The sequence below is a fragment of the Cetorhinus maximus genome, chromosome 11 (genome assembly GCF_964194155.1).
Source record: "Cetorhinus maximus chromosome 11, sCetMax3.hap1.1, whole genome shotgun sequence".
NCBI lineage: Eukaryota > Metazoa > Chordata > Chondrichthyes > Lamniformes > Cetorhinidae > Cetorhinus > Cetorhinus maximus.
In genome coordinates this window covers 83,168,935-83,195,058 of record NC_135889.1, presented here as the reverse complement: position 1 = coordinate 83,195,058, position 26,124 = coordinate 83,168,935, and the positions used below count along the sequence as shown (strand labels likewise).

At 40.4% G+C, this 26,124-nt stretch overlaps 1 protein-coding gene across 2 annotated transcripts in view; it reads left to right on the top strand.

Annotated features, from left to right (window-relative positions):
- The first annotated feature begins 1,924 nt into the window (after positions 1 to 1,924).
- The window catches only part of lrp2a (low density lipoprotein receptor-related protein 2a), a 361,142-nt gene continuing 336,942 nt past the window's right edge, over positions 1,925 to 26,124 (top strand). For both annotated transcript variants that reach the window (XM_078552334.1, XM_078552333.1), the window contains exon 1: positions 1,925 to 2,075. In XM_078552334.1, coding sequence (XP_078408460.1) covers positions 2,009 to 2,075 — 67 coding nt within the window. In that variant the 5' untranslated portion in view covers positions 1,925 to 2,008. The remainder of the gene's footprint in view (positions 2,076 to 26,124) is intronic.

Here is a 26,124-nt window from a genome sequence, read left to right as displayed (position 1 = left end):
GTGTGTTTGATTTTACCTGGCAGCTGGATTAAGATTTGTGAAGTCAGACATATCAACACATGGTGCCTTCCGTTTTTTTGTATGTTTGAATTGAATGGGCACTGCCTGAATTTCTAACTTTAAATGAAGAATTTGCCTACCAACTTACACTGCAGTGTTTCACGATGTTGCGCAAACACATAGGTAGGTCACCATTCATCTTACATTCTTTTAAAGCATATAATTTACTTCAAAGGAACTTTTGACATAATGTACATAGCTACACAACAGGAAGAGGTACATTAATTTCAGAGGCACACAATAGAGTAAAAGGCTTTTGTTAACTAGACCTTAAGGCTGATGACAATGTAACCCTTGCCGAGTTCGCTAAACCTTTTGAAGATCATCCGGCGATAATGTCGGCCACTCTCTGGGACAGTTCCATCTCCCACATGTCTGTATTTAAAACGATTTGTTTTGAAATGTTTGTTTAGTATGTTCATTCGCATTATCATTTTTTTTTCCCTATTTGAATCACTAAAACTAGCACGTTGACTAACCCGGGTTGATTTTAAATGTGTTAAACATATGAGCAAGATATTGGAAATGGGCCAGCACGAGTCCAGTCAGCGGGGTTCGTTAGACCCTAAAGTATGTGGAGGAATACATCCTTTAAACCGGTCATCTGCAAATTGATCGGTATGATTCGACGCGTCTTCCTTCTTTTTGCAAGCCTTGGGCAGGATTTCGAAGACACCTATCTGACAAAGAATGTACACATTTTTGTTATTCCTATTTCAAGTCACATTTGGCGTTATCCTTTGGTTCCCTCTTCCCGGGGCAGCACTGGGATTAGCCGCTTTATCACCAGCCTCATAAAGGAACGCAGCTGGTTACATTTGGTCAGCCTGACACTTGCTGTGAAACCACGACAAGAATTTCATCAAGTTGGCAACAATAAAACAAAAGAGCAACAAAAGAAAGCAAAGCTTAATGGAAGTTTGAGAACTTTTTTTTTGGAGTTTTCAGGTCCATTTTGATAAGCTGAGCGATGGCTATCGGTTCTGTTGGAGGGGGTGGGGACTGGGGCATTGCTGATGATGGAGGGTGTGGGGTGGTTTGCTCTTTGTGATGGGGATGTGTCAGGAAGCTCATTGAATATGCTGATCTGCCCCTCGTGCTGTACTACTACGCCAAGGCTTGACCCCGGTGCTGTGCCGTACCAACACCGAGCCGCCCTGATCATGAATAACAGGCACAGTCCCCTGCATCACCACACCGGGAAATAACAGTAAATCTGTGTCTCTTGTGATAGCTAGCAAAGAGTCATTACAACTGGCAGAGTCGTAAAATAGACACATACACACACACACTACCAATAAACAGTGCATATTACTGACATGTATCCAACTGACCAAAACAATGTAACATATAAACATACCTACACAATTTGAATTCAGTACAGATAAAAGATCGAGTTATCTATCTGGGGGAATAACGTAAATCAATGCAACAGCAAACGTGCACCTAAATGAGAAGGGAAAAAGCACTTCGAGAGAACAGCTTGTGTAAAATCTTTCCAGTTTATTTCATAACCTACTTAATGTTGTAGAACCAATAATTTTTATTGCAAAATTGGAAGAAAATTGAACCAAACTAGCTCAATTAGAAAGTTGGAGTGAAGTGCTAGAGATTTCTATAGGTGGCCGTGCCAGTATTCTGTCCGAACCTATTGTTTGTAAGCACTGTGCTAATAACGGTTTAGAAGGACTTGCAGACACCTCCCTGTTAGAGGAGCCGGTTCTGCGTTATGCTGCTTCCAGGGCCTCGGTACGCAGAGCTTTTAGCGCTGAGCGGTTTTAGTGCAAACGCAATGTCCCGACTTTCGAACACGCCTTTTCCCAGCTAGCATCAGGGGGGGGTGGGGGGTGAAAGACAGATTGAACCCTACATCAACCAGGTTCCACAACCTTTACTTACAAAGCCAGCTTCAGCAGGAGCTGGAGAAGATTCCAGTACAGGCTGCAGCATGGGCGGCCAGACATTCTTAGTCTTTCTTCTGGGAACTTTGCTTATAGTTCAATGTAGCTTAGAAGGTAAGAAGGTGCATAAGTTTGGCAAGTTTTTATTTTTTATGGAGTAAAACAAACCGCTACTATTATATTTATTCTACTGAATTGAATAATGTATGTAATTTTACTCAACGGGTTATTTGGAGAAAATGTATATTTGCAGTGGTTTTGGAAACTCAACGTTACTTTTAATATCGTTGGAGTATTGATTCTGGTATTTAGGAAATATTATGTATTATTGATTTTAGAATATTCTGGAATACATTATTAACCAGTAAGTGGCGTTTTTAAAGCACAAAACCTTTTAATGGGCAAGAAAAGCTATGCCTTACAACTTATTTAACTCAACACTAATAGCTTTTTCAATTTTACATCTACTTACTCCACAAACCTATAAAATAGGATCTGAAAAACAAATGAATAAAGACACCAACGGAAAGTACCAGGTAAAAGGCATGCATCTTGATGGGAATCGTATGGCTAAATTCCGCTATTCACAATAAACCGCAATCGGTTCAGCAGGAATTCACGATTTTTCCTCTGTCTAAAGTAGTTTTGTGAGCCAAAGATGCAGTACGTTTTCTTTCCACAAGATGAACCATGCATCAGGTGAAAGGTTTTACTGTATTTCCCTACAATATGACTCAGTAAACCGATATTTTCTTCGCTGCACAAAGCCCCACTCAGCTAAAGATTTGAAATTCTTCCTGGCGAACTTTAAGTGAGTTGTCTTGTTGCTAGGTAACATGGGCGCGCATGTGACTAGCAGACATAGAGAATCTGTTAATTGGTCTTGTGCTGTTAAGCTGCCTACCAGATGCCTTCCTTTCCTGTACAATGTTGTCGAATTCATCTTTCCCTTTCCTTCAGCCACCGTATGGTAACAGTGCGACTTCTCGTCCCTTTGTTGTCCAGGGGAGGTGTTGGAAATATTCTGAGTGCACTGTCTTGGGCGCTGCTGGTACATTGCTGTGCGGTGCTCAGAAGTGCTCTAACTGTAATCTCTTTCCGTGCCCAGTGTAATCTCCTTAGAGTAAATCAAGTAACTAATTATACTACAGCTGCTTGAAAAGCAGAAATTCTGTTTCAGAATGCGCTTCAGTGAAACCTGGGTCAATGTTCTTATAAGCATGCAGAATCGGGCTCAACGGTTAACCTGTATGGAACAGCAACCGTTTTAAGTTTAGCTTTGGTTCAAGGAAGAGCACTTATTGGAGTTGAGAAGTACCTGCTCAAGCTTTTTGTTCCTAGGAGGAGGGCGCATGATCTATAATTAGAGTGATAATTTGTTATTTTAAGTACTTTAAATGATGGATTTTAAAGCACGTTATGAAAAAATAATCCTTGAGTGGTAACAACTGCAATGTGTGAATTAGTCCAGCTGTTTACCTGAGCATCTTTAGGGAACACAGAATTAATTATGTAGTGGCAAAAATGTTTGCTTAGAGATAATGCAATACGATACCTTTTGAGAAAATATATTTAAACTAAACAATAGTCATGCACTCTAATGATCAGGACTAGATGTAATTTTAACTTTCGAAATCTGGTGATCACTGATTTAAGATACAGTTATATCACACCAGTCTGTTTTGTACCTGAGTATACGCACATAGACACACACAATGATATGTGCACATGCACATCATATCAAAAATAAATAGCAAAAGTGAAACTCAAGTATGAAACTACTGCTGATCATAGAGGGTTACACATACAAAAATAGACAGCTTTTGCAGTATTCTCCATTTCTGACCTACAACATCAATTCTTCACTCAACTTCCAACTGTGCATCAGAATGACCAGAGTCATATTTTCACCTGTGAACTGGAAAACTCAAATCCCTAATTATTGTGTGGTTTCATTCCTCCTAATTAATGCACTATGGAGTCAGATGGCTGATCTGATTCTGGAGTAATACTGCCACATTGATGCAAAGCCGAACCCACCTTGCAATGATGCAAATGTGTCAATATATACATCTCTTAATTTCTACATTATTGTCAGAAAAATATGTCCAGCTAAATGGAGGACAGAAATAAGCTGGCTATTTTATTCATTACTTCAATGTAAGTAAGGCAAACGCATTTTTGAAGTATTTTTATTATGTAAGGCAGCTAGAAATATGTGCATGCCACATGAATAATAGATATTTTGGAGTAATTGTAAAGTAGCAATTCATGAAATCATTCACATGATATTTCAGAGGCTTTATAACCATCTTTTTGACCTTGCAATGAGATGAAAACCTGAACATCATTCTAGGTATTTTTATTTGAAAGTTTATTGAACATACCAGTTAATTCTGCTACTGTTTTGCTTATGATAGGTAAGATGAGTTGCTGCTTTATAATCATCGAATCACAGTATAGTTACAGAAGGAGGCCATTCAGCCCACCATATCTATGCTGACTCTCTGCACGAGCAGTTCACCTAGTTCCACTCTCACACCTTTTCCCCTTAGCCCTGCAGTTATTTTTCTCTTCATTCAATTTCAAACTCTGTTTTAAGGCTTTGATTGAATCTGCCTCCACCATACTCTCAGGCAGTGTATTCCAGATCTTAACCACTCAATGTGTAAAAACATTTTTTCTCATCTAACCGTTGCTTTTTTTGCCAATCGCCATAAATCGTTAGCCTATGGTTCTTGACCATTCCACCAGCAGGAGCATTTTTCCCCTTTGGCAGAAGAATGAACAAATAAGAAGTGTTTAATACTTCCAAACCTCTCATGATTTTGAATGTCTCTATCAAATCCCCTCTTAACCTTCTCTTCTCTATGGGGAATAGCCTCAGCTTTTTCTATCTATCCACATAACTGACGAGAGTGATATTTTATGTAATAAAAGATACACCCTTTTGCTAAATTGGAGCTGTGTTTAATTTGGCCAGTCATTTTAAGCCAACAAATTCCAATTGTTGTAAGTAAACACATATTGAGGGCAGAATTTAATTGTTGACTGGTAACCGATGTTTGAGGACAGGAAGGCACTTGTAAATTTTCAGACTCAACTAAGAACAAAAGATCATGAAATTCATTTTATATTATACCTTTGGTGCATTGAAAGTAATATTAGGATAAATATTCTAAATATATACATACATCAATCTTCTGTGGCCTTGTTCACAGTGAGTCAATGAAAATGATTCTATAACAGGAGTGGCATTATGCACTGTAGGGCACAAAGAATTATGAGAGGCATTGGTGTACAGTAATTGAATAAGTAAAATTTTAAGCTTATTACAATTATTTTTAGGACTTTTAATTGTATTTCATGATTTATTCATTTTCTGTGAAATTCAGTGGCCCTTAAGTATTATTATGTTCCTTTACCTATGTATTCATTTTTAATTTTATTACATTTTCTAAAGTCCAGGATACACAACATGATCATAGGAAGTATTTCCAATTTAGAGGTATGTACCAAAATAAAAACAGAAAATGCTGGAAATACTCAGCAGGTCAGGCAACATCTGTGGAGAGAGAAACAGAGTTAATGTTTGAGATCAATGATCTTTCATCAGAATTGGAAAAAGTTAGCAATGTAAAAGCTTTTTGGCAACTGCAAAGGAGGAGGCTGAGGAAAAGAACAAAATGGAAGGTCTGTGATAGGGTGGAAGACAGGAAAGAATAAATGACAAAAGGGTTGATGGTGCAAGGCCAAAAGGGCGTGGCAATGGGGCAAGTAAAGAAACAAAAACTGTATCTAAAGGAGAATGGCAGAAGGATGAACAAATAAGAAGCGTTTAATACTTCAGAGTTTCATGGTCTTTCTCAAGGTCCAGGGCTCACAGCCATATTTGATAGGTAAGATTAGGACCCTAATAAATGGAGCTCAAAGGTTAAATTAATATTGTCACTTCTCCAGATATTGAAAGCCTGACCGAAGGATAGGTTGCTTTCAATATTTCAGCTTGACATCCTTTGAGCTATTGTTATCACTTTGCAGTTATGTTCCAGGATATTTGAGAAAAGTTAGTTGTTCTAGATCCTCGTTTATCAGATAGTATGTTACACTACAATGGTCACAAAAAGAACTGTTTTCATTTTACTGATCATCAAGCTGTACTTTTAAATTTTGCAATGTTTTCCATTTCTTCAGTTGCCTTGTAACATGTTTGAAGAAAATGGTGATGAGGTCTGCAGACAAAGTGCGTGAATTCTAAATCTTCCTCTAGTGCTAGCTTTACTTGGTGCTAGTACTTTCACCTCTGAAGTACAAGATCCTGCGTTCAAATCCTAATCTGGCACCAAAGGGTTTGGGTGTCAAGTTTCCGTTTGTTTCTGCCAGTTATATTAGTGCAATCTGGGTGGAATCATTCAAACTACCACAAACATAAATGAGCCTAAACCACTCACATTCATGTTTTCCATGATTTTTTTTACACTGGTTCAACGATTCATCACCCAAATCAGGCAGATTACTGATCACACCCCCATTTCAAAATTTTGAGATTCTGGCATTTAAACTCTTTTGGGAAGGCTGTTCAAATTATTTCTAGGAACACAGACAGTAGGAGGCACATTTTCAAATTCTTTTATTTCAAAATATGTAATTTACTAAAAAGTTGACTATAGTATTTGACTGAAACTGTTAAGTGATCAGTATTGATTTCTTTAAGTAATTTTCAGTGATTTTAAATCAGGTTACTCACAGGTGGAGGACTGGACACTGTTATTAAAAATGCTTATTTTTTGGTGATATTGGTGATAATTCTATGGTTAGTTGTTTTAATCAGACTAACCCAGAGCCTGAATTTTTCAGACGGGCGGGGTTTCCCTTCCTACCATCCAAAGAGTCGACAGGGAACACATCCTCGCCAACTCCGACTGCCCCGCAGCCATTTCACACTCGAATAAGCGTCAATTGGCTGTAGTTGGGACTACCGCCCTTCACTCGGGAGGAAGTCACACCTTAGAGAGCTGCCAGCCAATGTGCCAGTATAATAGAATGCAATTGGTTCTTTTTTTCTTTTCATAAAAAGTTTTCTTTGGGAAAAATTTTCCCTCCATTTGGGGGAAGAGCGGGAGCGGGCGGGACACTGTCACATGAGTTGGGACATGTCCATAACTTTTATTGAAACCTTTATTAAAAATTTAAATAGCCTCATGAAACCTCATCCTGCCCGTGGATGAGGCTTCATGCTATTTCTGAAGGCCGCCAGGGCTCCTGACCTGCCCGCCAACCTTAAGGTTGGATGGGCAGGTCCATTAATGATTTTAATTAGTTTCTCAATGGTCTTAGTAGGCCATTGACAGGTTGGCAGGCGTACAGCTAACTCGGCTGAACCCCCGCCGACCTGAAAATGGAAATGACGCGGGGTGACGTCGGGAGTTCCACCCGATGCCTTCCCGCATCATTTTACATGTCGGCGAGTGGGCCCTGCCCCTGCTCACTGATGGGAAAATTCTTCCCTTCGATACATTTATGAGGGATAACCTGGGCCTGAGTTGCACATTCCCCCACTGATGGGTTTTTAGGTGGGGCGGGGAGAGCGTGAAATTGAAGGAACGTGATTCACTCTGGTTGAGCGAAGATTTTACACTTGTGATTATGCAAATAAATTTTAGCAGGAACTTGAAATGTAACTTTAAGTGCATATTATGCAAAATCTTCCGGTTGGGCCCAAAGTGGAAACTCTACCCTGTAATCTATGTTTATACTTCAGTGTTGTACTGAGGGAGTACTACATTGTCAGAGACGCCCTCTTTCAGATGATATGTTAAGCTGACGCCCTATCACCTGTTTAGAGAATATAAGAGAACTGATGACACTTTTCAATAAACTTCCCAAGCAATAATGAGGCCAAACTTTTTCACCTCTTCTGCCTCACTCTCATTGTAACTCCAGCACCTATGTGGTAGAGATGCCTGGAAACAGACTGGGATTTGGATACTGTGTCTTGTGAGGGTTGTGGACTTCAGATTTCTATTTCCCTAGCCTCGATGAGACCCAATATTAGCTTAGAGGTTGGTAAATCTAATGAGATGAAGGATATGTGTCCCCAAAATGATACGTGGGCCCCAGGAAATGACCTGGATTGATGAAGAAAAGGTTAATTTTCTTTTTTAGCATCCCCCTCTTACAAAGGGGGCGAAAATTGTATTGCAGATTAGTTGGCACCTGAGATGCAAACACGGGCCCCTCCCATACTCAGGTAGGGTCAACAATGCAGGACATCAATTGGTCCAATCCTATATAACTGCTGGAATTTAGTGCTTTGCTGAAAAATGTTCTTATGGTATATTCTGCTAATTTCAGGCGTCATCTTAAAGGTTATTCAATCATTTATATATTTGTTTTTGGGATGTGGGTAACTTGAAATATCATAGCTTTCATGGTAATTTTCTGGTGCTAACCTACAAATTTCCAAATTTATTAAATTCAGCTTCACAAGTTGCTATGTTGAGAGTTGAACTCATGACCTCTGTTTTTGAATCAATCATCAGAACAGCTTTTGACTGTAGCTCTAGGTACAGTTTCTTCCCAAAGCTTGCAAATGTCATCCATTGCTTCTGCTTTTTCTTCTCCCTTTTTCCCTCAGCAGAAAATAATACTGTCAATATATATTACAATGCAGCAACATACAAGTGCTGTTTTGAAGTAGAATCCTATATATATGTTATGCATAAGATGCAGACTTTAATTTCTTGTAATTTTTAGAGAAGTCATGTGACTTATATTGCAGGTGTGGAATCTTTATTTAATTGAATATAACAAAAACAGCAACATACAACAAAATGTACCTCGTATGCATAATTATTACACATGTATATTATATCACCTGTTAAAATGGGACAGTGCATGACAAGATTAAGATATGTGAAAAAGTATCACCAAAATAATCCAAGCATTTTTGATTGAAATTAACTTTATAATAAATTAATTTTTTTGAGCACCATTTCAGCTTCTTAAAATGGATCCAGTTATAATCTGACTCAAAGCCACCAAACATTTGTCATGCTCAGTGTGCCTTCCGGTTCTGTTGGACAATTGTTTGACACAATGGTTCAATGCATGTGTCTTCAGTTTTCACAAATAGGCACCTTTGTTGCACCTTTGATGGACTTGAATAATCCAAGGAAATCTGGGTGATTTTCACTTTTTATAGGTGCAGAGCATCTCTGTAATATTAGCATATCATGTGCATCTCCCGTCACTGGCAGGACCTGGTACTGGGACTGCGGGATGGAAACAGAAGCTCATCGGCAGGCCTGAGAGGCTCCTGGCAGCTGTGGGAGACTTAGCACCAAAAGACTCCAAGGCTGAAAACTCAAGTTGAGGACTAAAGAGGAGGACCCTATTTGCTACCAGATGATATTGTACCTTTGGGCCCTCCTCAGCTCTTTCAGTCGGAGGAGGTTTCCGATGCCAAAATGTAGAAGTGCAGTGGGATGTGAGAGTAGAGGATCTGGTTTGGGGATGTGAGTATATTAGAAGGGAGGGAATTGTGGGGTCTATCTTATGCATATCCAGAACTATCTTTCGCTGATTATCCCTGACCTTTCTCGTTATTTCTCTCACATCTGATCTCTGTCTCTCCCTTGTAAGAGTACATAGAATACAAAAGCAAGGAGCCTTTATAAAACACTGGTTTAGTCTCAATTGGAATATTTTGTCCAATTCTGGGGGCACTGCATCTTAAGAAGGATGCAGAGGCTTTAGGGAAGGTGCAGAAAAGAATTATGGCCAGGATTTCATGTTTGGCGTGCGGGCGCGTGCCTGACATGCACAAATGTAATATGACACGCGATATTTCGTTCGGCGGGCACGCGTCAGAGTTGGCTGCGCGCCCGCCGATAATTGAAAGGCCTATTAAGGCCATTAACAAGGTAATTAACTGGAAATTTACGCTACTTGTCCAACCTAACGGTTGGTGGGCTGGCGAAAAGGCCAAGCCGCCTTTACGTTTTTTAGGAAACCTTATCTATGAGGTCCTAGGCCCAGTGTCTGGGACTCCTCAGATAATCCCGAGGTTGGGGATGGGGCAGTGTGATTACTGTAAAAGGAGGCTAAAAGTGGTAATGGGTAGGCTGTGAAGGGCACCTGCAGCCATTGGGAGTTTGGGAAGAGATTGACAACCAGTGGGTGGGTTAGAACAGGAAATGCATTTAGCAAGATGGATGAATGAGGTTGAAACCTTGTTTATTAGGGGAGGGGGAGTGGAACTGAAATCAAGTAGTCAAATCATATTATAGTTGTTGTGGTACCTACATGTGAAACATCATTTCGTACTTGAGGCTATTGGGAGAGTGTTGCTTACAGATTGGTATGTCTTAAAGAAGTTTCCGTAGTCTTCTGTAGGTTAGCTGTAAGTCTTTATTAACTACTAAAACTAATTACACGTGTACAGTAAAGGATGCAAACTAGGAGCTGTCTCCATGCTTAGGCCTATACACATTTCTGCTCAACACTGCACTGCCCCTGGCTCTGAGTCATGTGTCTTCTTACATCACTGTGTGGGTGGTACTGTACTCACTCCAAATTAATCCTGTATGTGCCAGACCCTTATACTAAAGAGATCATCTATCATTTTTAGTAGATCAAAGATAGATATGATAGGGTAATGTGATTTTCTTTATTCTTTCATAGGATGTGGGCATCACAGGCAAGGCCAGCATTTGTTACCCTAATTGCCTTTGAGAAGGTGGTGGTGAGCCACTTTATTGAACCACTGCAGTCCATCTGGTTCAACTTTTCCACAGTGGTTTGGTATAATTGAGTGGCTTGCTGGGTTTTAAACCCTACAGCTCTCACTCAGGGATAGGGATATCATCACTTATTTAATGTAGAGTCGGTTTGGCTCGGTTGGTACTACTTTCACCTTTAGGTCAAGCTGTGGGGTCTAGAGATAATTGCATTGGTGCATTGTCAGATATGCTGCCTTTCAGAAGGGATATTAAAATGAGCCCCTCTCTGCTTGTTTTGTCATAAGTGGTTTTGTGACCTTAATGATCATGTGATATTCAACAATGGGCAGCGAGCACTAGTGTCCAGAATGATATTCCTTTCTTGATCAATGGCAGCCGAAAAACCCACTCATCTCGCTACTGTTTGTGAAACATTTGCATGGCAGAATGGCTGCTGAATTTGCCTACTTAACAGCACTCACTTCATGTTCAAGAAAAAATAATAATAGTGTAATAAAGTGATTTGAGACATTTAAAAAATAGTTTTATTATTAGTGTTAATACAAACTTTTTTTAGTATTTCATGCCTTACATTTTTCTAACATTACTAAATTTGTCTATGTGCTAAATTTTACATGTGCTTGGCATCACGTAGTAGAAAGATGAAGGGATGTAACTTTATATATTTAATGAGATCTATATCAGTGCTAGTTCATTGAGTGTGGACAATTAGTGCATGTTTTTCTACAGAACCATAACACACCAGTATTATATTTACTTACAAATGTTGTAGACTAACCTTATTGGCATAGTTTTTAACCTGTAGTAATAATTTCTCAATCTGTTGATCATTAAGCAAGTTCAAGAATCTTGCTTGTAACCATTTTAGGTGGGCAGTGGTATGTAAGAAATAGTAATTGATTTTAAGTTTGAAGCACTGTTGTGACAGACACGGTTGGTATTTTTATGTAAAAAAGCTCATGATCAGTTCACTGGTCAACTGAAGTGCAATGTTTGTCACAGGTTTGTTTGCTCACAAAATAAGAAGATTACATTTTTGTCTAACTCAGGTTTATACCCATGTGGTTCTGAAGAGGTCAGAAAAAGTTGCATATGCAATAAGACATGATGAAAGTTCTGAGAAAATTGGCTAATTGCTTACCTTAACCCCTTGTTCCCATTAAAAGGAAATATCTCTTCTAAATAGCATTTTTTGGCTGACTAGGCATTGATAAAAGCAAAGGTTAAGGAAAATGTAACAGATTACAAAACTCATAAGCACATTTTAAACTGAGTAAGTCAAGCCAAACATTTGCTTACTAGTAAATTGCCTGTGGCAATGCCCAAGGTCCTTTTGAGGGATATACATTTTTTATATACATACAAGGTGGAACTGGGAGAAACCGCAAGAACATTTTCTATAACCCCACCACTGATTGCCTATAATAATGTAGTTACAGGCTCTGGCCAGTAGGTTATAAATGCTTCAGTGTTAAATACTGTGACCAAAAATCATCACAAGTGGAAATGCACACACATGCACAAGAGATTTAGTAATGATAAACAATCTCTTTTGTTAAGCAATAACTATAATTTACATTTACATAGCACCTTTAATGTGGAAACGTGTTCCAAATGTTTTGTAGAAGTGTAATTAGAACAAAATGGATAATCTGCCTAAGAAAGGGATACAAAGAGGGTTGTCTAAAAGGTTGGTCAAAGAGCTAGGTTTCAATGAGAATCTTAAAGTAGGAAAGGGAAGTGGAGTGCGGAGTGGCTTAGGGAGGGGATTCCAAAATGTCAAGTCTACGTTGCTGAAGGCATGGCTGCATGGTGGGGGAAAGAGAGGAAGGAGCACACAAGAGGCCAGAGGCAGAGGAGCTAGAGTATTGGAGGAATATAGGGTTTGCAGAGGTTTCAGAGATAAGTTGGGGTGAGGGTTTAAAAGAATTTAAACCCAAAAAAGAGGTTTAAAGAGGTAAGGCGCACATATGATGCAGAGAAGCAGTAGGCCTTGAAGCAAAGATGGAGATCATTGTAAAGCCCAGAAACAAGCAGTGAAACGGATTTCAGCCCAGAAGAAAGTGGATACATAGTCACAAAGTCACATTTCGGATAATTGATGACGATAAGTGAGTTACAAGATCATTGGGGTCATTTTAACCTGACCTAACAGGTGGAAAATGGATCAGTTGCCCATTTTACACCCTGTCTGATTTTTTTTAAGTGAGGTAAAATGAAGTGGAGTATAAAATGGGCGGTTGATCTGATCCCATCAGTTTCCTACTGGGTGGGTTAGCTTCAAATGATCTTGCCATCAATCAAGCTGTGTGATGGCATTCTAAAGAGTGAAATGAAACATTACAGTGGTGTTAGGGAATCACAGGATTAATCCATTAATTTAAGGTCTCTCCCAGCTCTTTGTTCTTGATACTTTATAATGCACTGAAAGAAACTGTTTTTTGTTTTGATGTTTGTAGATGTATTGAATAGAGGTGGTGTGACTTGTATTAAAATCCTAAATTATCTTCCTATTACTCTAGTGGGTAAAGGCACTACCCAGTTGCTGCACTAAGCTATACAGATTAGAAAAGCCTGATGCTGAGTTCCTGGAGTTTGCTGATCTCAGTCATGCTGCTATCTATTTTTGAAAGGGACTGATCAACTCAAACCCTTAACAGGCACACAATAAGGACTTTTATTATGTCTGTAGCGGGCCTGTTGGCAGAGAGAGAAGGCATTCATCCTAGCAGCTTGGGTTGAATTCAGGTTTTCAGTTTCTATGGGATAATGTTTTCAAAAAGGGAAGTACTTTTTCTTGAAGACCTAGGTTCAAAACCAAACTGAATATATGACATGAAGTTTTTTAGTGGTTAATCCTAAAATACAAATAGGTTCTGCGGAATTCTTCAACCTCTGGCTCAATCAATTTTATCACAATGCACCAATATTAATATAAAAAACCTCCTCACACAGCAATAACCTCATTCCCCTCATATTCACTTAAATCTACTGAAATAATTTTAAAAACAGTTTAACTCTGTTCAACGATTTTACCTTTTGTCTCCATTCTCTTTTTCATCAAGTTACATTTACTGATTTTATGCAATCAAATGTTCAACATCTGTGTTAATACTGTAGCGTCAATGCTTGAGGTAATTATTTGCAGTGGAATATTATACACCTACATTTGAGTAGCTTTCTGACTGAAATAGTAATTTTTGTTTCAGTGTCAACTGAACTGATAATTTACGCCCAAGTATGATACATAAGGTCAAACAAAATTGAAACAAGTTATTCAAAGGGATTCGAGTCCTCTAGGTCTCTGGATTACCAGTCCAGTGACAATACGACTATGCCACTGCCACTCCTCTTCACTTCGCTTGTATTCCATTTTCTTTTATGTCTTGATTTAATACAATTTGTATATAGCTCCTACAGTGGATAAAATGATCACACAGTGTGTATGTGTGATACCTATTTTTGTCATCAATAAACATCTAAGCAGTCCTGGTATGAAGTCATCCATAGATATCTCAGCAAACTTCAATGTGGCCCAAAATTATATAGCTCTGCTTTCTAAATCATTTCAATTTCTTAATAGAAGCACTAAAATAGCAACTTCCCATTTTCCACAATGGTAGAGGAATTAAAAGGCTTGTCTTTGCCCAAAATCATAAACGTAACCATTCTAAGCCTATTTTAAAGTAATCTCCACGTGTCAGGACATGGTTGGCTGCAGACATTTGATTTTCCTTTTCATTGAAAAGACTGAACTGCCATCGCCCATTTACCCTCCTGCAGGAACAGTTAAAATTCACCCGTTCAACTCATCCAAAACTCTGCTGCCAACATCTTAGTCCACAACAAATTCCAATCCCATTAATCTACATGGATCTTATTGATCTACATTGGTTCCTGATCTCCTTTAGGAAAAATCACTGGGAAGAATTTTCCATCGGCGAGTGGGGTTGGGGCCCGCTCGTTGACACGCAAAATGACGCGCGGTGACATCGGGCGTGCATCCCGAAGTCACCGTGCATCATTTAGATTGTCCGTTCGGCTATGCGCCCACTGAACTGTCAAAGGCCTATTAAGGCCATTAGCAAAGTAATTAAAGTTGTTAAGAATGCTGCCCGTCCAACCTTAAGGTTGGTGGGCAGGTGAAGAGCGCAGGCGGCCTTCGTATTTTTCATGAAACCTCATCCATGGGCGGGATGAGGTTTCATGAAGGCTTTATTAATTAAATAAAAATTTTTGAAAAAATTAATGGACATGTCCCAGCTCATGTGACAGTTTCACATGAGGGGACATGTCCTTAAAATTTTTTTTCACCTTTATTAAATTTTCCAGAACTTAAACTAATCTCCCTGAGGCACCTTCGTCCGCACGGGGAGCGCACAGTGTTTCTGGGTGTGCATCATGCTGGGCGGGCCTTAATTGGCCCACCCACGTAAAATGGCGGCATGCACCCAATTGGGTTCATGCTCGCTCCCGCCTGTCCCTGCACAACTCCCCCGACGGGGGGATAATTCAGCCCATTGTCTTTTGGAAATTAGGAATGGGGGTTCTAAGGAATGTACAGTTCTTCCCTACTTTTCATTAGACCAATTACAGAAAACTATTCTACAAGTGCTCCTTCATCTGTAAGGAGGCACCACTTATATGATAGTATGAACTTTAGGTCCAATTAAACTAAGAGCAACTTATATTGATGCTCGATCATAATATTATTAACCATATAATATTATTATGTGCTGCATAGGACATGAAAGGTGCATCACGTGCGGAAGTTCACACCATACAGACAAACACACCACACATACATTTAATAAAATAATTTACGACAATGACTGAAGTGTAGTTTGTTCAAACGGAAATACAAAACTAACTATCTTCTAAGGTATATCCCCCAGTGAGTGTAGATAGCAAGAAAGTTGAATAAATTTGCATTTATCTAGCACCTTTCCCATCCTCGGGATGTTCCAAAATGCTTTGCAACCAATTAATTACTTATGAAATGCAGTCACTTTTGTATGGAGATTAAAAGCAATGCCAAAACTGCTGAGATCTGTGGAGATGAAAGTTAGTGAATATGTGGCAAGATGCTGTCAATAAAATATAATAAGTAATTTTTCTCATTTTCTTCTGTAATTCTTGACTTTTTAATGTTTATTGGATTAAAATACTGTCTTTTGGGGTAGGTTGGTGGAGGTTACAGAAGTAAGATAGGCTGCTGAATCTTTCCTACTATCTTATATGAGTGAAACACATGATTAATTGAAACAATCAGAAATACGTAACATTTTTTGCTAAGACACATTTAAATGTCATGTACAACATACAAGATTTTAATTATATAGGTGGAATTGATAAAAGATTTGTTTTCATGGTGCTGTTAACCAGAGTAAACAGCAGGGCAGCCTGACCTCAAGCACTTAATGCTATTATAAATCTTTTAAAATTGACCTTGATAATATTGCCTTGTCGAATTAATCATAAACGGATACATTCACAGAGATTATGTTTTTAAGGTGGGTCAATGAGAAAATAGATCATCTAGGTTATTCTGTTAGGCAGTTAATGATTACATTGAACAGGCTATGGTTAAGCAACCCTATGTCTCGTAAGCTTGTCAACATAGTTGCATTTTGAAGGAGGAATTGGGGTTAAAAACTAGCCTTCCTCATGCAAGTCTTGGATTCAGACAGCTCAGTATAATGAGCTGAAAGTCTCCTCTTTCAGTTGACCATAAGGCGGAATGAGTTTGGGCAGCTGCAGATCAGTTTCTACATAGATGCACAAAATTGTGCTGTAAAAGATATTAGATTGGCAATATCACTCAGAAATTTCATTATATGATTGGTATGGGAAATGGAAAAATGTCAAAGTGGTGGAGTAAGGGGTGCTCTTCCAAGACTAGGGTTGACTCCCATTTTTAGGACAGAGTGGGAGAAAACATTTCTATGCTTTTCACAGAAATGGGAATAGTAGCATCATGGTTATGTTTCTGTGCTAGTAATGTAGAGGCCAAAGTTAGTAGTCTGGAGAGATTCCCACCAATACAGCAGCTGGGACATTTAAATTCTGGAAGCTAGCATCAATAATGGTTACCACGGAGTTACCGGATTATCATTAAAAAAAAACCCATCTGATTCACTAATTACTTGCAGGGGAAGTTTGCTGCCTATGCATGATCTGTGTGACTCTGCCAACCATGGCAAAATGGTTGAGTCTTAGTTACCGTCTGAAATAGCCTAGCAAGCCTTTCAGTTGTATCAAAACGTTACAACAATGCTTAGGAGGAATAAACTGGGACCTAGGCACCGGACATGACAAACCTACGCTCACTCTGCAAAGTCCTCCTCACTAATAAGTGGGGACTTGTGCTAAACTGGGAGGTGTGTCCCACAGACTATTCAGGCAACATAGTAATACTCATCAAATTATACCTTACAGCAAATGTCCCAGAATCTTCCATCACCATCCAAAGACATTCCCTGTCCCACCAGCAGGACACACCCACCAAAGGTGGTACACAGTTGGGAGGGAGTTGCACTGGGAACCCTCAAGATTGATTCTGAATCCCATGAAATCTTGTGGCCTCATATAAAACATGGGCAAAGAAACCTTCTGCTCATTACCACCTACTAGAAATTTAACTGGTTCAGTTATTCAAAAAGAATGGCAAAAAGAGCAGGTCAGAGGCTGGGAATTTGGCGGAGAGTGACTTACTTCCTGATTCCCCATAGTCTGTCCACCATCTACAAGGCACAAGTCAGAGGTGTCTTGTCTTGAGTGAAACTCCGACAACACTCAGGAAGCTTGACACCATCCAGGCCAAAGTTGCCCGCTTGATAGGCACCCCATCCATCATCTTAAACATTCATTTCCTCTACTACAGGCATGCTGTGTCTGCAGTCTGCACCATCTACACCAGTGGCTTTCAAATGGATCTGTTGATGCTCCGCACATACCTTTTAGGGGTCTGTGCTGCAGAGCTGACCTTAAGGCCCAGGGTGCCGTGATCACAAGTAAGTGAGTGAGCAGTGACTGGAGGAGCGCTGTGCCCTGCCCAGTTCTCTCATTCCCACCAAGCTCCTGCTCTCGCTATGCTCCTACTCTCTTTCCGTGTTCCTGCCTTGTCCATGCTCCTGCCCTCTCCATGTTTCTGATCTCTCCTGGTTTTTGCTTTCTCCATGCTGTGCTCTTGCTGGGCCCATGTTCTCTTTGGGCTCCTGCCCTCTTATGCTCCTCTCTCTGTGCTCCTGCCATGTAGTGAGAAGCAGGCACATCTGTTTCACTGTTACCTGTAAATAAACGCCTTTTTCCTGAAAAGCATTATTAAAACACTTTTTGCTGTCATATGATAAGTATTATATGATATAATTTAGCTGTGGCATGTGGGTGGTCTACAATCCATTTGAAAAGAGGTCCCTCAACCAAAAAGTTTGAGCACTGCTGACCTATAGGACGCACAGCAGCAACTCACCAAGGCTTTTTCGACAGTACCTTTGAAGCTTGTGACCTTTACTGACTTAGAAGGAGGTGCATGGAACACCACTGCTTGTAGGTCCTCTTCCAAGTCACACACCGCCCTAACTTGGAAATATATCACCTTTTCTTCATTGTCACTGTGTCAAAATCCTGGAACTCCCTATCTAACAGCACTGTGGGAGTGCCGTCACCACATAGACTGTGCCTGCATGGTTAACTCTTTTGTTATTTAACCTCTCCTACATTCTACCTTATCACAGACCTTGCCTTTTGTTTTCCCACCCTTATCCATTTCATCTCTTTAAAACATATTACATTTCTAACTTTTCCCAGTTCCGATGATGTCACCAACCTGAAATGTTAACTCTGTTTCTGTCTTCACAGATGCTTCCTAACTTGCTGAGAATCCCCTATCATTACTATTTTTCCAATCTCCTTCCTGTGCCTCTTGTACAGCTGAGCCATCCATGGAGGTGTGGTCCTGGCTATGGCTGCATTCTCTGATGAACCATCACTTTAATTCATATTCAGAATTGAATATTGGTTGGAGAACAGTCCCCCGAATGACCTGTTTGGCCCTCCTTAACTGTTTGGTGGTCACCCATTCCCTCTCTGCCTGAACCCTTAAGCCACGGGGTGACCACATCTAGAAACATGCTACGCATGTGGCCCTCAGTCTCGCAGATGCACTGCAGAGATGCCATCTGCTGCTCAGGCTCTGAAACCCTGAGCTCAAGATCTTTCAGCTGATGACACTCACTGCACATGTGGTTTTCTAGAAGATGAGAAATCTCCTGGGATTCCCACATGACATAGGCTGTGCATTTGATGGGACTGAGATGCCCTGCCATTCCTCTATTTATTTGACTAACTAAATTTAACATATATAACTTAAAGATTTATTAATGACTTATAAAATTAGCTTCACCAACACACCAATCAGCATCTTCCCTCGTGCAGACATTGCTTTTAGTTTTTTAAAAAACTTGATTCTTGATGTTCGCACGAACTCCGCTGTGTTGCTCTGCGCCTGAACACCTACAGGTCTGTGCTTCTTATGTCCAGATTCTCTGAGCAACCAATTACCTAGCTGCTGTCTTGCCATGTTACTCCATGATTTTTTGTTGATTTGCCTCACGATGCTCTCTCTAACCTCGCTGAATCCCTGCTGCCACTTTTTACCTGTTGGCCTCCCGCACTCTTTGCCCTCCGGCTCAGTCTCTCTGACACCCTCTGACTCCTTGCCACTGTTTTTTACTGCTTGGTCTCTGGCACTGTTCACCCTCAGGCTTAGGCCTGGATTTTCGCTCCTGGGCCGAGTGTGCAGAGTAGGGAAATCTCCTGGCTCACCACACCTGCCTCACGAAAAAGTGTCCTGAATAATGGGATCTTCATTCTGGGGGTGCAGGTGCCTGCCCCAAAAAACAGTTCGGAAGCAGCCACAGGGGCTGCCGAGTGCCAAGGCAGACTGGTTAAAAAGCCTGCTTCAGTGCTCTGGGACTTTGTCCTAGTTGTGTATTTGAATGTTAGGCACTGACCCCTCCACCCACTCCCCATGCCTTATCCATGTCAACTCATGCCAACCTATGCCCTTCCACCTACCCCCAATGGCCCCCATACCCTCCATGCCAATCTATACACCACCACTCACCTCCAGTGGCCCCTCATACCCTCCAAACCAACCTCTGCTCTACTCATCCACAATGCCCCTCATGCCCTCCATGCCAACATTTGCCCCTCCACTCACTCCCACTGTCCACTCATACCCACTATGCAAACTTATGCCGCTCCACTCATCCCTTGGCCCCTTATGGCCAACTTAGTGACAACTCATGGCAACCCATGCCCACCACCCACCATCCTTTGACCCTACAACCTTCATGCCAACTCGCCCAGCATCCACCATGGGGAGACCTCTGGAGCTATGCAGAGATGAAATAAAATAAAATTCTAACTATCTATTACAGACTTCACTATATATATATATATAAATCTCTAATTGATAGAAGCCCACTCAATACATTTAAATGCCCTCATGTACTTAATCTCTTATAAAAACAAACATTTGTATTCATAACCCCACATCAAAGACAGCTAATCCCTTAACCTCCCTGAGCTGTCACTCAAACAGTGAATTTACAGTCCCCCAACATGAGGATGATAGGTTGTAGAAGCAGTCAAGTAGTAATAATATGATAATGACAGCACTTAAAATTGTGTTAACAAACATCTATTGAAGCTGCAAGCACCAATTGTTTTAAACTCAGAGACACAGGCAGGCTGCTTTTTCAAAATTTAAAGGGCATGGGATTTAAATAACTTGACAGCTTGACAGTTCTATAGCCCTTATCCACCTTATATGAGCATTTACACCTACTCTAAAAATTTGTAAGTCACACACTGCAAGATAAGGACCTTGCTCCAGCAAAAATGAGGTCAGGTTGAACCCAACAGATCAAATGTCCCTGCTGGGTTTGGGTTTCCCCTTGTGTGAGTCACATACCACCCCTTTCCACTACTGGAGAAAATGGGATCTGCTGGAAATGGGTCCAGGGCTTCTGGATCTGGGGTCCTGGCACCATTTTGGATAAGGTGTCGAGTCTCCATCATTCCATGAAAATCTAGGCCTTATTCTCTCTGAAAGACACAAGAATGGCACAACATGGAAGACAGCAAGCTTCATTATTTTTTGACTTTGCACTGGAGGCTTTAGTGCAGTTGGAGGAGAGCAGGAGAGATGTTATCTCTCCACAGGAGCCAGGAGACCCTACAGACACTGTGGCACCAGATAGCCTTGGTGGTCAACATCAGGAATCTAGTCCTGAGGACCTGAGTGTAATGCTGCAGGAAGTCCTCTGACATATGAGTAGTCAAGGTCAGTGATTGCATCTTCAAATGCCACATCCTACCAACTGCCCCACTAACCCCTCACAGTGCTCAATGTAGCATACCAGTGTTGCTCATCTATCAACAATCTCTATCAATCATTACTCAAATCTGACATTCATGGCTTCAAATTACCCTCACCCACATAGCATGCTACAAGCCTCACACTCAGATCTAATAACTTGCACACACCGCCAGCTATTCAACCATGACAGTTACATCGCCTGAATATATTGCACACTCACAAACACATTTCCCTCTCTGCAGGAAAAGGAGGCATAGCACCTAACTAGCAGGGCACAGGCATAGGTGCATGTCCTTATCCCAGTGGAATGTCCATAACTGAGGCTGTGGCCAGTGGTGGAGATGAAACCATTGAAGATGACAGTATGCTCAAACCTAATCCCCTGTCACATCCCACTTTCCCCCTCATCCCACAATCTCTTCTGATTTACAAGCTGCAGCTGATGTAAGCATGCACCACTTGTGTATTTCTCCTTTCAGATTCCCAAGAAGTGCCATTTGGTCAAGGGGTAGTGGAAGAGAAGGAGTTGGAAGAGCAGGAAAACAGGCATGAAGTAAAAACACCATCACTTGCTCTCACACTTGCAGCCACCAGCTCTGGTATGACACCGGGTGTCACAGCAGTCCATTAATCTGGACTGATTCACCCACCAGTACCACTTTGCCAAAGGCCTTGCTGTTGCCTGTCAACTAGCCAGCCCAGACTGCTGACGTCCATGCTGAGATGGTGCAGTCATAAAGCCGAAACATCTAGGGCCAGAGCTGCTCAAGGCCATCCTGCAAGGCCTCTGCCTTCTTCTCCATTGAAAGTCATCAGGATTTTACCACCGTGTTGCAGCTATTGGGGTAGCAATGCATATGAGCATTAAGACAGGCAAAGGCACACGACTCTAAGCAAATACACAGAAACGATTCATTTACTTATGTATAAAATTTATCAACGTTTCATTTATAAATCTTGTTTGGAATGTTTATTTTGTGGTGGCTTTTATTTCAGCGTGGTAACCAAGGGGATGATGTGATGGACAGAGGAAGGTAAGGTGTGGGACTGTTGGTGAATAGAGAATTGATGTTGCAATTCACTGGTACTACAGTCAGATGGATTGACCATGGACTGGTAGCATCCTCACTCCTTCCTCCTCTTTCTCCTCCTTTATCACCTCCTCAGTTGGTCGTCCTATAGCCGGTGGCAAACGTTGGACCCTTTTGATGGCTAGGTTGTGCAAAACACAACAGACCATGACAAGTCTTGACATAAGCCCTGCCGAGTATTGGCAGGGTTCCTCAAGAGTGGTCCAGGAAGCAGAAACATTGCCTAAGCACCCCAGTGGTCTGCTGAATGACATTTTGTGTGGCAGCATAAGAACATAAAAACACAAGAAATAGGAGCTGGATTAGATTATTTTGCCTTTCAAGTTTGCTCTGCTATTCAATAAGATCATAGCTCAACTCCACCTTATCGCACTATCCCCATATATTTTAATTCCCAGAGCACCCAACAATCTATTGACCTCTGTCTTAAATATACTCAATGACTGAGGATCCACAGCTCTCTGAAGTAAAGTATTCCTAGGATTCACAGCCCTTTGAGTGAAGAAATTCCTCCTCATTTTAGTCCCAAATGACTGACCCCCAACTGTGAAACTGTGCTGTAGGTTACACAGCCAGAGGAAACATTTTCTTGGTATTAACCCTCTCTAGCTGCTTAAGAATTTTATGTGTTTGAATCAGGTCACCGCTCATTCTTCTGAACTGCAGAGAATATAGCCGAATCTATTCAATTTCTCTTCACAGGACAATTCCCCTCATCCTAGGAAACATTCTCCTGAACCTTCATTCTACTTTCTCTAGGGTTTAGGCGTGATGCTTATTTGGGCCTGCTGCCTGGGTAAAATACTCTTATTGTTAATACTACAAATCAATGCTGGTAACAAAGTTAAATGCTTCACCTTCTTGTGTTCCTCCAAGAGTGCTGTTTTTATTTTGCATTATTAAGTTCTTTCTGGCATACAAATACAACTAATCCAAAACAGTCTTCTGTACCTCCTACTTTAATATTGGTGAGTGTTGAAACAGTAAATAAATCCTTGTTTGTATGTGGCCCTTTCATTCACTGGGCTGAATCCACAATGAATTTACTGTAACTCTTAAAAGTCCCAAATCCGATAAGTATTTTACAAACTATATAAAAATCAGAAAACTGCTATGAAAAATTGCTGCAATTCTCTCATGATTCTAGTAATTTTGTTCTGTTTTACGCATGACACAATTAGTTATTAGTCAGGCATTTTTACATTGTTATATGGCACCCCTGGGAGAGCAATGCTCAAACAGAGAGCCACAAACTAATTACCTTACTTCCTGCTATGCCCTAATCAAAGCTCATTGGAAGCTGGAGGCCTGGGATTTCCTCACTAAAAAGGGACGAATCTACTTCACACATTTCATTGTAAGTGGATGCCTGGCAGTAGCCCACACAAACCTGGGTTTTCAGGCATCAGGCCTCTTACGCTGAGTACAGTCAACAGTAAGAGTACAGATGAATGATAGTCATTTAACATAAAAATGCATTTTGTGAACATCATTGAGGCACTGCATACACCTGCTAATATTCTCTTCCCAGCAGCATAATTATTAAAAGCTGCTCATAAAGTGGCATATTTCTGTGAAAAGAGATGTTCTCCAGAGACTTACAATACTGGTAAAAGTGCCTTTGGCTGATCTCGGCACAATTTGTTTCAGTGTCTCTGGGTTAGTGAGGAGAAGCATCAACCAGGGATCACAAAGGGATAAAACAATCTGCTGACACCTATGTTTCACTCTACTGAGGTACTGAAGGGTTACAACACCCATGAAATTGTATCTACCATGGGTCATTGGTTTCAGGAAGAGACAGAAAGAGGGAGGAAATTGAAGGGGAAACAGTGTAGAGGGAGCTGTGGTAAGGTGCTGTTCATATGTTTGTGAACATTCACTTATCTTAATGCAGTTTTACACTTTATTTTTCACTGCTCCACCTGAGAATATAACCTTCATGTGTCATTCATCCTTTTTTAGCTTTGTACGAGTCATGCTGGACTTGCACGGACTCTTAGTTGCTATTTACAGTGGGATCTGCTCCCCATGTTTACCTCACTCATTTTGGCTCTCCTCGTTCAACAGTGCAGCAGTAACTCCACATTTTATGATGCCATTGGTTCCCTAAACAAAAGGCCATTTTTACAATGGGTTGCAGCCAAAGATACAGCCTATCTGGCAATGGCCACATAATGTTATATAAATATACCTTTAAACAGTCCATATTTTGACCCAACTTTATAAATAGTCACCCCTTATCAAAGGAATTTACTTTTAAAAATCAATATGGTCAAAATTGTTGAACTATTCGCACAAAAGCAACACAAATATGATACTTTGAACATGAGACAAATATTGGTAGCTGATTTTGCAGGTAAAAAAAAAATTCCAAATGTAAAATGCATGATGATAAAATGAAAACATCAAATGCTGAAAAAACGCAGCAGGCCTACCAGGATTTGAAAGGAGAAAAGATAGGTTGACATTTGGAGTGTAGTTCCTTTGTCAGAGTTCTAGACCTGAAACATTAAACTACCTTTTCTCTTTTTGAATGCTAATGAACTTGCAGCATTTTCTTTCTTTCTTTCAGATTTCGAGCATTTGCAGGTTCTCACTTATTGGCATAAATCCAAGTACAATTTATGGGCAGCAGACTTTTGGAACATTTCAAAAATCCATTTGTAAAGACCATGACATTCTCATATTTCCCTGCTTTGCCCGATACTAGGAAACATGAACTTTGTTTATACCCTCTACTTTAAAAAATGGAAAATCTCAGTGAGGCACAACTTTTTAAAAATCTCTGAATCTGACATTGTTTAGCGAAAAGCCCAATCTTGCCCAGTTTGCCAGAACTTATTTTGTTTGGTTTGGAGCTTGGACCTTAATTTTCTACTTAATAACTGTTGTCATATTGACCTTAGTTTAGGAATTAGACTTTTGTTGACACATCATTAATGACTTTATTCACTGCTTTCCCGCAATGGTTTACTGTTTTAAATACACAAAATAATTGTCAGAACTTACTTTTAATGAATTACTATCGGTTAATATTTCCTCAGTTAAAATGCAAGCAAAATGACATGCTTGTTAAGCTTTTTCATGGGCCAAAGCAACTTGTTTGGCAATCAACAGTGATTCTGTTTCTTTTATTTACATATGAAATGAGAAACAGCAGTTTGCACTGACAGCAAAGCCAGTCTAAAGATAGCATGCTGTCAGCAATGTTACTTGCGAATGTTAGGTTAATGGCTAACTCAGCTTGAACTCACCCTGTGCTGCGAGGAAAAGGAGCTTAATTTCTCAGCTTCTTAAACAGAACAATTATTTTCAGTCTGTAGGAAGATTTTTAGAAGATGAGTACCCTTTGCAGTGCAGTACTGAAGCTTGGTGGGCGAATGGTGCCGTTGCCTCACCCACCCCAAATGCTGACGCTTGCAGCTTTTTGGGCACAGGAGCTGAATTTCTTACTGCCACATTGTTATTCCAAAGTAGCCACCGATACTCAGATCCAATTTGGAGGTACCATTCTTATGAAAATGTTGGAGTGGTTGCTTTTGTTAATTTATGTTCAGGGTATCATCACTTACTTAGAGTAGGTTCTGACAGTCTATAACTCCAAAGCTTTAGTCAATTAGTGCAGATATTTGTGTATTCACATGAATCATCGCAAACAACACTAGCTTATCAACTTCACACTGCATTATTTACTTATCACTCGGTTATCATTACTGATATAGCTGAGGTTGTCCTTGGTTAGGATCAATAGAGACTGCTAGAGCTAAGACAGTTGGTAAACTTAAACTTTTGCTAAACATTCTTCCATGTAGAGGATAAGACTTGGCATGAGGCTTCACATAGAACTATCTCTCAGTATATTCTGTTGTCATGTTATCTTACATCACTGATGATGTAGCCTGTCGATTTACATTAACCCTTTACACTATGTTCTGCAC